The 13,659-nt window shown below is 38.5% G+C and overlaps 1 protein-coding gene across 1 annotated transcript; it reads right to left on the reverse strand.

The window, feature by feature from the left end:
- Positions 1 to 13,555, reverse strand: LOC135475226 (lysophospholipid acyltransferase 5-like). Its single transcript, XM_064755039.1, has 13 exons — positions 13,459 to 13,555; positions 10,416 to 10,523; positions 9,213 to 9,319; positions 8,619 to 8,753; positions 6,794 to 6,901; positions 6,396 to 6,472; positions 5,697 to 5,805; positions 5,085 to 5,171; positions 4,263 to 4,429; positions 2,237 to 2,384; positions 1,857 to 2,015; positions 1,333 to 1,463; positions 1 to 486 (listed from the first exon to the last, which is right to left on the reverse strand). The coding sequence occupies exons 1-13, from the start codon at positions 13,550 to 13,552 to the stop codon at positions 471 to 473; spliced, it is 1,446 nt and encodes a 481-aa protein (XP_064611109.1). The 5' UTR covers positions 13,553 to 13,555; the 3' UTR covers positions 1 to 470.
- Between the last annotated feature and the right edge of the window lie 104 nt (positions 13,556 to 13,659).

A 13,659-nucleotide genomic window follows, 5' to 3' on the forward strand; every position in this document is an offset into this window, starting at 1 on the left:
CATATGCATATATCTACAATCACCAGAAATGTGCTATGCAGTCCGCTTCAACAGTTTACCAAAATGCCTTATTCTGACAACTAACAGTAGGATCTTGTGAACAAATGCCTTCAGTCTCATTAAACTTTGTGCCTTCTTTGCTTAAACTGCATGCCTTTACTTGAAGCATGAAACTTTTAGCAAATAGAACAGCAAATTCAGGAACATATGTGCACATCTCAAGCAAATCCCTCATATGGTCTCTTCAAAAACATTTAAATACATGCTTAATTTGTATACACATATATTTACAGGTTTCAAGCACATTCATCCAACATTCCAATTTTTTTTCCAAGAATACAAGCCTTGAAAAACATACTGATTTCACAGTCTAAAGGAAACATTTCTCAACTGTATAATAAATTATCAGAAAAATACTTTGATATGTTACACAATAAATTCAGTTTTTGCATGGTCTTGTCTGCATCATCTCAACTTTCTTTCTTCCTGAAAACAAAAATGACAGAAAAACTGGAGTTAAAGATCCGTTTATATTTATTTGATTTGTGATTTTAATATGCCATACTCAGGAATATTTTATTTATATGACATCCACCAGCATTATGGTGGGAAGAAACCATGTAGATCCTATCCAAGGAAATTCACGACCATCCACAGGTTGCTGCCAGATCTTCCCATGTATGAACAGAGAGGAAGCTAGCATGAGCTTCACAGAGACCATGTTAGTGAGAGGCTCCTGAGTTATTAGGATAAACATCTGAATTGAAAAGAATAATACACTGCAATGCAGAAACTTACCTGCTGACATGTAAGTGAATTAGAAAGAAAATGCGTGTTCAAGAATATTTCACTTATACATCGGCCAGCAATATGGTGGGAGGAAACTGCCTGGGGAGAAACCCACGACCAGGTTGCTGGCAGATCTTCCCATGTACGAATACAGCTTGAACATGGAATTTAATATTACACTTTCTCTGCCATACTATCAGTTTTGTAAGCATTGACACATTGACACATCTGCGAATACAATGTGAACTTGTCAGGTAATGTTACAGTTTCTATGAAGTAACCTCAACATTGTAAGTTGACACATCTGTGAATACAATATGAACTGGAAATGTTAACAAGGCCTGCAACTCTGACAATGACATAGCTGAGGATACTACTAAATAAAGTGAACAAGACAGATATCAAAAATGTAAATTTTTCTGTGAAGTGATCTCAATTCTCTAATTTTGGCATATCCACGGATATTTTGTGAACTAGATAGGTAAAAGTACAGATGTACTGAACAAAGCATATCAAGCTATAGATAAATCTGTGCTGACTTACGTTAGAACAGCTGGCTGTTGTTCCAGCTGTTGTTTGTGGGAAGACTTGGGTAACAACCTTTGAAGCAGGAGGTGTACAAATGGCCAAAGGAAATACACTACATGACCAATAAAGTACACAGATGAGTAAACCTGAATCAGAAAGCAGGGAAACATCCTGAAGATATATGTATCATCATTACGAGTTCTTCACTGCTTCAATGTTTCAGTGTCTGTTTACATTGGGCATATTATTGCACTGTTTCATCCTTAATATAACAAAACACAAGGACAGCCTAAAATGAACATATACAAACACTCCTACATACACTAGAGCTAGCACATATGTTTGTCCATGTATAAAGAGGAAAGAGTCTATACATACATATGCTGACATATTCAAATAAAACATCATGTGGTCTATAGATACATTTTAGTATACAACAAAGCCAGGTAATCCAACCCTTTAAAAAAAATTTAAAATTGAAACTCATGTCATCTTTCTATGCACTATTAAAAAGTACACGAAACTGGGAATAGACTTACATGCCACCATCGATCATATCGCAGCAAACAGAAGGAAATTAATGCATAGCTGACGGAGAAATGGACTGTCACACTTTTCACCACCCATAACATCAGCTGTATTGTTGGGTTAGATACAATACTGCTTAGGTATGGCCGCCTTTGGATCAATGCTTGTAACTGAAAAACCAGAAGTGACTATTTTTAAACACCAAAACATTTCCTTCAAATCCACAGTATGCTGAGCACAGTATACTCCTCACAAGTAGTACAGAAAATCTCACTCCAGATGCGTGATGTTCATGTCTTGTGAATAGACTGAAAATCTTTACCAGTAGAAAATTTCAGTTACACAGTGCCCAGTACATTAGAAATCACCGAACATTTAATAAATTACTTACTTGTTTTTCTCCATTAACCATGACAAATTCAAGGAAAAAGTTCATATAATAGCCAGAGTGGAGTCCATGCCACAATGCCAGATAGAAGAGTGTAATAGCCTGGGACAATTCCTTACTGCCCAGAAACTTTAACCGCTTGAAAACATACCTGAAATGCAAAGAAAAGTAATACTTCCTGACTGACAACCAGTAAGAACTGCGTTGTTGAAATAATTGAACTTATACCAGAAATTGCATACATTGTTCCTGTTTGTTTGTATAACAGAGATGTCTCCGTTACTTTTGAGTAGGAAACAGTGACAAGTCATGTCGCATTATCAGCCAACAGGCGGATGCAACCGACAACTGTAATGCCTAAAAAATTATATTATAAACTTAAAGGGGGACCAATTTGTATGAGATTTTCCAAGAGCCATATTTTAACATCCAACTTTGTGTTTGCTAAAAATGATAAATAAATGAAATTCATGAAAGTCATACAAACTTTGTATTATACATCAGTGTTTGTACAAACAAGGCATTCAGAGAATCCCACCAGCTTGCCTGCTATAGAAAACTTAACTAGACAATGGAACCAGCATAAAGATAAAAGTTGTAAAGTGTTGTGGTGGTAAAGACATCATTGTGAGGAGTTCATGCACAAAATTGAGGCAGTGGTCTTTGATATGCAAATTGTGACCAATTCCAATGCTGTGAATGGCTGAGCAAATGTTGAGCTATGGTAGTAAAAAAACTTCTTTGTGGGGTGTTTGAGTACCAACTCGCTGGAGTGGTCTTTGATATGCAAATCGCTTCCCAAAATTGGCTATCCGTGTACTAAAGGTGGCCACTTCAGCCCTCTGATTGGCTGAGAAAATACTCAGCTGACAACAGTCACTGCCTGCATGGATGTTTTAACCATTCCATCAAAGTATAGGAAGGCCCATGCATTGGCCAGTGTCATATATGCTCCTAGTACTAATACAGATGTGGAAAGCTTTCTACACATACTGGTTACACCATATAAATTGGTATACACCAAAGTAAATTCTTACACTTTAAAAATCTGGTTAAGTAGCTTAGAGAGACAAAAAGCTCATCCAGATAAGTGATTGCATAAGAAACTGTAGCCCTACAAGAAAGGCTTGTAGAAATCCATGTTTACAGGAGAACAAAATGAAGTCAATCAGAATGCGTCACAAAAACCCAGGAAAATGGTAAAATTGCCAGAGGAGCCCATTTTACATGTACAGGAGATAACAGTAAAAGCTTAACCTTCAATCCATGCATGGGAGCCCATTACACAGGAGGTAAAAAAAAAAAAAAGAAGCTAAATCGGACACCAACACTTTTCCCCCATCTCACAATACCTCTCCTTATTTCGTACAGGCGAGCTAAAAACGGTCAGTCATCCAAACAGTCTCAACACAGAAAATTACAAGACCATTCAAAGGTCAAACACAAAATAGGTGTGCTTATTTAATAAACACCATGGATAAATTTGTTATTATTTTTTTTTTCTTTCGAAAAATAGCTGACAGAGAGAAAGTTGAACAGGTTTTCAGCTGAGTTAGATGTGTGCATGTTTAGAAGAGCAGATTGTTCATCCTCTGTTGTTTGTTTCAGCTTGGTGTGTGAATTTGATTTTGGGCACTAAACCAAAGTTTGACAGACACACTATCCACTGGAATAGATAATGCAATATTGGGCTGACCTCCAGAAAAATTAAAACTTGCCATGGTGCAACAGGTCTATTTATAGAGGCAGTCAAGGGAGACCTTTAGACGAGCTCGCTCACTGGATAGACAGACCGAGTACACACATCACTGCGGATTGACAGTTGTTAAGTTTCATAACATTGAAATGTGGGCCTATTCAGCTTATGTCACTCTTCTTTCAATGGTCTGTGAGACCCAATGCCTTATAATTTCCCACAACTTTTGACAGTAATATTTCAGTATTTTTTCCCCAAAACAAGAACTACACTTCGTATCACTGTACATTCTAATGTAAAAGTGGCAGTTTACCATCAGACCACCTGACTTACTTTGCCATCCACAAATTTGTGTTCCTGTTAAAAGACTCAATGATATCCCCGAAGGAACTGCCCGTCTCGAATGTCCATAAGCGAACATTTGTACATCCATCCCATAATTCATTGCCATTCTTATCTTGGCCATTATACGTCAGGCCCGTGACGATTGCACTGCCCTCCTAGTCAAGTGAAAGGAGAATCAGCTCTGACATTCAAATGGTTAACTCAAAAATATACTAAGTTAGACACTTCGAATATTCAGCCTTGTTAAATTAGGAGAGCTGGTTAACAGTAACTCCGCAAAAAATCTTGGCATTCTTTTTTATTATTATATTTTTATGGAGAGTAGACAATACAATAGGAAACTGCTAGAAAGTTATACACAGAGATGAGACAGACACTAGGATGAAAATGAGGAAACTATGCACCATACTCGTAATTTTGACATTTTTCACAGTTCTGAATTCAATTCGGAACAATCTTCTGATGTATTTCTTATATAAATAAAGATGAATTCCTCAAAAATGAGGACAAATCTCATGTCTGTATATGAAGAATGCAAAAATTATGACTGCTAAAAGAGATTTATGGTAGGAGAGGAGAGAGGATGTGTGGAAAATCACCTCACTTTCAGACATACATGAACAAACTATAGCCTTTAAAGTTTATTTTCATTCTACAGTACACCTTCCTCAAAGGGGCTAGCATGACTTGGCTAAGTTGTTTTCATACTCTTGGTGAAAAAAAGATGACAGGAAGAGCAAGAAATAACCTGCTGTATTTGTTTTTGTTAAAATAATAAAACGCATAAAAACTGAAATAAAATCAACTTACAGAGATCAACCAGGCACTGACATACTTGTGAATGTTTAATTTCCCCCAAAACAGAATAAAAAGGCACTTGCTGAAGAAGCCTAATTTCTGAAAATAAAAAAGAAAAAAAAAGAGGAATGAAGGGTATATTTATTATCCAGCATTCTTGCTCTCTGCGCAAAGAGAGGAGTCAGGAGATAGCCTTGTAACCAAATGTGCATAGCGTTCACGGCGCAGAGAATTTAGCTGAACAAAGCACCATTGGTCCAAGTTATTGTTACACATGCACTTTAATGCAAGATGTTCAATTAACGTCCAGCAACTTAGAAATGGAACCAATAGTTCAACAACCTGTTTTATGTAAACATTTGTGTTCTCAAAACATCCACAGCTACTGTATGTGATTTTTAACTTTGTCATACAAGGGTCTGTTTTCCAACTTGACAATGCTTGAAGAGGTAGTTACCATATGCCAATGGCAGCTAGGTATCGACAAACAAAACTGAATAACAATCCCTACTCGACAATACATTGTAAGTTAGGTGACAAAAAATAGGGAGAGGACAGAGTGAAAGCTCCCCGACACACCGCCCCCATTCAGAACCAAACTTGAAACAGTATCATCTGATTTACCTGAAAGTCATCAGACAGGAGATAAGACTGACGAATGAATATAGCACCAATCTGGTAGAGGAACACAACCAGAAGGCCCAGGCCTAGACGACTCAGGCCAGCCCCAACACTGAAAGGCAATGCAACAAAATGTTTCGTCAAGTTACTGGAACTACATGCAGAAAAAAAGAAAAACATCTGCCTGAAGAAAAAGATTGTACTGTATTTGGTGCAAGGTCACTTTATAGAATGTACATTTGCCATCAGGTAGTTGGGAACTAACAATCTTCAGGCTGGTTGAAATTATCTCTTGAAAACATCAGATGGCTGATCAATAATTTTGCCCACTGAGAATGTGGCTGGTTCGCATATTCACTACACCAGATACCTAAGTACCATGATTTTGTGAAAATTCCAGTGAAATTTTAGAAACTAAATATTAAAGTTTGGACAATGTAAGATACATGAGGCAAACAGATGGAATCACTGTTATGCGTTTATAGACCATCAATTTACAGGCATTGCCCAGTTTGAGAGTGGTAGAAAATATTTTATTTCGAATTTCCTTTGAAGGCTGTGCGCGAGCGAAGGCCATCAAGAGCACAGTAAAGTACCTGAACCATCTAATCACCAGTCTGCCTTTACTTCTTAAATTGGGCCACTTTAGCCTTGCTTGCCAACCAATTCAGTGTGTCCTATTGAAATGGAGGATAAACGAACCTGCTAACAGGAGGGCCTTTTGTAACTTTATCAGCAAATACCCCATTGACAAAATCTTGGTACCTCTTCATGGAAAACTGAAAAAAAAAAATAGTGAAAAACATACTGATTATTCAGAATGGGAGAATTTAACTACAGTCACACAGAATCCACCTTCACTTAAACTGGTGTTTCAGCCATAGAATGTTTCCCTCAAAATGAACAACCACTGCCAATGGCAAATTAAAGGACAAATTCTTGGAGAAAATACAATGCACTTAGCGGACCAGTTACTTATATGCACATTTACATGTGGTCATACAATATTTTAAATTGAAAATACAACACAAACATACATGTATTGCTAAAATCTGGAGCAGAGCAAGTTTTAGTGAATGTGTTTTAGATCCCAATCTTACCTGAGGTCCCACCAAAAAACCACCAAAGAAATACACCTGACCAAACATTTCCAAAAGAGAAGGGTTTTTCTTTAAAGCTGTTGACTTCTGATCAGGTGTTAATGAATCCTGAAACACAACACAAAAGCATTTATGGAGACTCTACACTTCTTAAGGCAAAACATGTATGAAGACAACTGTACATAATTAAGTCTTACTAATTAAGCATGAATTTTATACTTAACCACAAGTGACGGTGTTATACTTAACCAAGTGTTATACTGGACCAGGAGTGACGGTGTTAAACTGGACCAGGAGTGATGGTGTTACACTTAACCAAGATTGACGGTGTTTTACTTAACAAATAGTAATGGTGTTATACTAGACCAGGAGTGATGGTGTTACACTTAACCAGGAGTGACGGTGTTGCAATTAACAACGAGTGACGGTGTTACACATGACCAGGAGTGACAGTGTTACACTTAACCAAGAGTCACTGTGTCACACGTAACCACGAGTGATGGTGTTATACTTAACCACGAGTGACGGTGTTAAACTTAACCATGAGTGACAGTGTTACACTTAACCATGAGTGACGGTGTTATACTTGACCAGGAGTGATAGTGTTCCACTTGACCAGGAGTGACAGTGTTATACTGGACCAGGAGTGACAGTGTTACACTGGATCAGGAGTGAGGGTGTTATACTTAACCAAGATTTACAGTGTTATACTTAATAGTAATGGTGTTATTCTAGACCAGAAGTGATGGTGTTACACTTAACCAGGAGTGACGGTGTTGCAATTAACAACGAGTGACGGTGTTACACATGACCAGGAGTGACAGTGTTACACTTAACCAAGAGTCACTGTGTCACACGTAACCACGAGTGATGGTGTTATACTTAACCACGAGTGACGGTGTTAAACTTAACCATGAGTGACAGTGTTACACTTAACCATGAGTGACGGTGTTATACTTGACCAGGAGTGATAGTGTTCCACTTGACCAGGAGTGACAGTGTTATACTGGACCAGGAGTGACAGTGTTACACTGGATCAGGAGTGAGGGTGTTATACTTAACCAAGATTTACAGTGTTATACTTAATAGTAATGGTGTTATTCTAGACCAGAAGTGATGGTGTTACACTTGACCAGAAGTGATGGTGTTACACCTGACCATGAGTGATGGTGTTACACCTGACCAGGTGAGATGGTGTTACACTTGACCAGGAGTGATGGTGTTACACCTGACCAGAAGTGACGGTGTTAAACCTGACCAGAAGTGATGGTGTCATACTTGACCAGGAGGGATGGTGTTACATTTAACCATGAGTGACGGTGTTACACTTAACCAGGAGTGATGGGGTTAAACCTGACCAGAAGTGATGGTGTTACACCTGACCATGAGTGATGGTGTTACACCTGACCAGGTGAGATGGTGTTACACTTGACCAGGAGTGGTGGTGTTACACCTGACCAGAAGTGATGGTGTTACACCTGAGCGGAAGCGATGGTGTCATACTTGACCAGGAGTGATGGTGCCATACTTGACCAGGAGTGGTCTACCTCGCCATTAGTACACTGCACGATGACACTGGATCCAACACATCCAAAGTCCCACCACCCTTTCTTGTGACATCACTTTTCATTCCATTGCTGGTGGAAGCAACTGACATCACAGAAAAATTGAACATTTGTAACCTATTTGCAAATATACTGCTTATGGTTGGTCAATTACGTGTTCTTGATTGACAGTTGGAAACGCTCTATGGTGTTATACTTTATTACCATGTGTTGGTGTTGCACCTCATTTGTACATTCACATTCTCAGGGTTTGTACTTACAGGGTTCTTCTGGCCATCATAGACATCTACCACGACAGCTATTAGTCGTAGAGTCAGTACACAGTGAGGGGTTGTCCACTTGATGTCATACTGGTCTGCACTTCCAATGGCATCGTAGCCAAAGCAGAGATAACCCTGAATCATGCCAAAACAGTACAAATCCACCATGCAGGTCAAGTATATAAGTTTGGAAGATGTGGGAGCTTTTCAGCATTGTTTTTAATATCATTCTGCAAACATACCATTATTCAATACTAGCACTGTGTGTCACATTTTATACCACAAAAATGAAGATTCCATTGTATAACATTCTTCTTTATTGAAGATTAAAAATTTGGAGCCATTATGTATATACTTCATTTTGAGGAGCGGAACATTACACAACAGCTGTCTTAACTGATTCCTACGCAGTGCATCAGAAAGAAAGAAAAAGAAAACTCAGTAACAATGATCAAAATTGGTTCTTGGCAAGTCCATGTATATGTGCCTGACAATCTTCTGATGTGCAAAGGCAAACTTTCAACTACTGGTCAAGAACTAGTGGTCTGCAGTAAAAACAGGTGAAAATTTATAGACTGTCTTTCAATTACTTACTGTATTGATTAGAAATGCTGCTGCGACAGAGAATGTTGTACCACCACATATTACAAGCAGTATATAAATGGCCAAAATGTTGATTACGGAATGTATAAGGTCCCCACCTGCAAGACAATGACAGGAATAAACAGACCAAGTCTTGGGTAATGTATTTAGTTTACTGACTTTATTGTGGAGTTTGAAATTAAACATGAATGGGTTTGCACCAACTTTTGCACCCATGTATTACCCAGTTTTAAATTATCTTTCAATTTATCCTAGAAAGTTAGTCCATGTGGCCATTTTGTAAATCAATTTTTCTTCTTCTAATTTGGCCCTTGCTGAGGCATTGACAAATTATTTTTCAACCTTTCTGGTAAAGATGCACCTGAGCCTGCAGAACTTCCATCAAACATCCTGCTGCCTACAATGCTTTGTGGACACAAGTCCAGTTAGATAGCACCAGGTTTTCCACATCTTATGCACTAATATACTTATCTGTTTCCTTGATGTTCCCTATTTTTTTCTATTTGATAGGTATTTTATGCTGTCTTCAAGAATATTTCACTGATACGATGGCAACCAATATTGTGGTGTGAGGAAACTGGGCAATTTGTGTTTATTTATTTATTTTATTTATTTATTTGATTGGTGTTTTACGCCCTACTCAAGAATATTTCACTAATATGACGGCGGCCAGCATTATGGTGGGAGGAAACCAGGCAGAGCTCGGGGGAAACCCACGACCATCTGTAGGTTGCTGGCAGGCCTTCCCACGTACGGCTGGAGAAGAACACAGCATGAGCCAGACTCACAACAATTGCATTGGTAGGAGGCTCCTAGGTCATTGCACTGCGCTGACTTGCTAGCCCGCTTGACCACTGAGCCCTTTTGTGTTCAATGCAGTGTTCATGAATATTTCTCTCAAACAAAGATGATGAAGTCTACAGGTCTACCTGGAGAAACAATCACCCTTTACAAATACACTGAACATAAAGCAGCAGCCATTCCTTCAGGGCCTAGATTCCAGATCAGACAGGTCAAAACCTCAGTGGTGAGCGGACCACTGCCATTTTACCTACTTTAGCCAACAAATGTCCAACATGTTTGTACATTCATGTTTATAAACTCATGCAAGTCATATACATTTACTTAGGCAGAATTAATTCAACACAATATAACTGTGTTAACCATATATTATTCTGGGTTTCATGAACTCACCAAAGTTAAAATAGCATAGGGCAAGACCAGTGAGAGAGAAATAGATGTGTTGTATTTCTGGGCGTTTTCCAAAGAGAAGCTGACGGTAAATAAATGCTAAAGGATACCCTGAAAAAAACAAGAAAGAACACACAGGTATAGCACATAATAAAACAAATATTTAAGATGAATGTATTACACATTTAGGGTTTGCAGGCATATGCATCTTCTGCTCATGTGTGTCCTCAAGTTTGTGTAATATCTTCAACATTTCATTCATAAATTAACAGCTCTGTAATACACTGTCAACACAAGGCTACGTCAAGATATCTGTGTAGGCTCAGTCTGCATTTCCGTAGTCTCATGAGTTCTTGCAGGTTTAATATAGTTGAAAAGAAATGAATTTACCAGTAGTTGCTTGACTGGTTTGGTAGCTCAACTACCATAAAATCACACCTTCAGCCACATTTGTTTGTAAGAGCCTCCGCCACCTGTTCTCAACAAAACCTGTGTGGCAGTGCAAGACTCCTGAAATACTAATTCAGCCTACTAGAAGCTGTAACCACATACATTTTGTCACATGAGAATACCTATGTTAAAAGTAAAATGTATATGTTTTTATACACGAGTGTTCCTCCTGTTGCATCGCTAACAGAACACATGGTGACTCAATGGGTAGATATGCAATTAGTTTTGCTAGAACACCTTTTCCCACATGTGAATAGGCAGGGCCATTTCCAGAAATACATTAAAGGTTCTGACCCCAAACTTAAATGGTGACATTTTGACAGCGTATAAAGAAATTTTAAAAATACATCTCAAAATGATGCTTTCTAAGAGCTTTGAATGAAAGAAGTTTATATGAAAACTTTTTATTGGTAAACCATCATATTTTTGTTTAATTTACTTGATAGTTTTAATACAGCTTGTTTAGTTTGAGTGGCCAACAGATTGGGAGCCTAAATGTTTTCCAGAACCAAAGTGACTCTAGATATGGCCTTGATAGGGCTATTTCTGAACATGTATATGTTCATATAATACATGTGCATGTGTCACCACATATGCCAAGTACCCAATATGGCAGGTGTTTCTAATGATTTAGATGTATCAGGATGTACATCGTATTCAGCAATTTTAAGTTTTCTGATTCATGCATTAGGAGTCCTTCTAGATCTGTAAGGCTGTGATTACATATACTATCACAGACCTCTCTTGTTCCATAATATTACCTTGAACACCTCTGTACTTCCCTTGCAGGCTGCAGTATACTACTGCAGGGCATCAAATAATTTGTCAGTCTGCATAGTCGTCTCAGCTATCAATTCCAGGTATGTGTTCCCATGTGCCATCACTAGCAAACCCACACAAGCATGAAACTATGTGGAAACTGGATAAATTCCAATTCTAACCGCAATTGTTTGAATGCATACTCCTCACAGTGAGGGGAATCATGTATACAATTACCATTGTCACTATTAGGCAAGTTAGACCTTGTGACACGCAATCTGGCTAATTGTTTAGGATCAGTCTCAGCCGGTAATGACCTAGAGTGAAATATAATCAACACTGATCCCTAAAAAAACATTTCTCAAATAAATTAAACAAAACTGAAGGAAAGACTAAACAAGTACAAAATATGCTAGAAGTGTTAGTAGTTATCTCCCTTGTATGGGCTGTGAGGAATGTACACATTCGAGATCACACGCCTTTCCAAGGCTCGTGTACAGATGGGCACCATCAGCGCAGTGAACTCCCCCAAAATTCGGGGATAATTGCTGATAGAGGAGTATCAGCATTTTTAATATTTAATAAGTATTTTCATATTCCTTGAATCTAAATCTGTATCAATAGTATAAAATCATGCAACTGCCTGCATCTGAATTAATCAAAAACATCCAAAATAAAAATAAACTATTTACTTACGTATTACAATAACATAATCAACATGCCGGCACCCATGAAAAACGTCATGAAAAGAGAGTTCAAAAAAGTAATCGTGTATGCCATGGCAAGTGGTGGCATTTCTGTAGAGTAAGCAGGCCAAGCAGGTCACCTCTCTTCGTGCAGCATGTGAGAAAAGAGATGCCATTGCACTTTAACCGAGTGGGCATGGCAAAAGTCTTGTAAGCTTATGGCTTGGGTCATCCAGCATAGAGAACACAGTGAAGAACTCATGATAACTATTGTTGTATCCCTGTAAATTATGTTGTGCAAAATCAGATGGTAAGTGTGTAAATATATTTAAATTGCCATGGTTCAGCTTGAGCACGGACGGAAAGGATAATAATACCCATGAATGCCTGTAAATAGTGCACTGCTCAATACTTCGGTATGTTCGCCATAACATGCAGTTGTTTACATAAGGCGAAAGTGGTCATCTCAGGTCAGGTGACACAATGCACGAGCCTCACTTGTAATAAGTATGGCACCCAAGTATATTAGAAATGTTATCTCAACGTAGGCAGTGGGTACATCTCTATTTTAGAATGGAATATACATTCAATCATGGTGGCTGGGATTCAAATTTATCCAATTTCCTCTATAGTTCCATGCTTGTGTGCAACGATGGACACATGGGAATACCTACCTGGAATTGATAGCTGAGACAACGGACAGGCAAAGTACTTGGTGCCCTGCAATAGTATACTGAAGCCAGCAAGGGAAGTACAGAGGTGTTCAAGGTAATCTTATGGAACAAGAGAGAGCTGTGATAGTATACGTAATCAAAGCCCTACAGAGCATGTCCTTCAAATGTTCTTATGAGCATTTCTTCGATTGTGTCACAACCAACGGAATAGTTTGTCTTTGAAATTTCTATAAACTATTTTGACTACATCAGCGAGAAAATAGTGTAGTGAATCAAATATATGTTGTTGTTGTAGTCGAGACGATTTATTCAGAGAAACGGGTCGCTTTCGACGTGGTGTGAGGTTTTATGATGTCAACAAACAGGCCATACAAACTTTACTAAGTCTGAACACATTTTGTCATTGACAACACTTGTGTGTGAAAACAACTGTCGCGGTGAATACACAAGACGTATTAAAAACTACACAAGCCTCACCTAGAAAGAGAGATGCTATAAGCCGTAAACTATCCTCTGTCGCTCCTATTTTTTCGGAGAGTATGCCAAACAACCCTTCAGCAGCCGACGCCATCTTCCACTGTTTACCAGCAGATGGCGCTATGTCGCAAAGACCAATCTCCAGCGCGAGCTTTGCACGACCTCTATCCCCAGTCCTCATTGTATCAATGCGCCCACGGA

This window comes from Liolophura sinensis, chromosome 9 (assembly GCF_032854445.1).
Source record: "Liolophura sinensis isolate JHLJ2023 chromosome 9, CUHK_Ljap_v2, whole genome shotgun sequence".
NCBI lineage: Eukaryota > Metazoa > Mollusca > Polyplacophora > Chitonida > Chitonidae > Liolophura > Liolophura sinensis.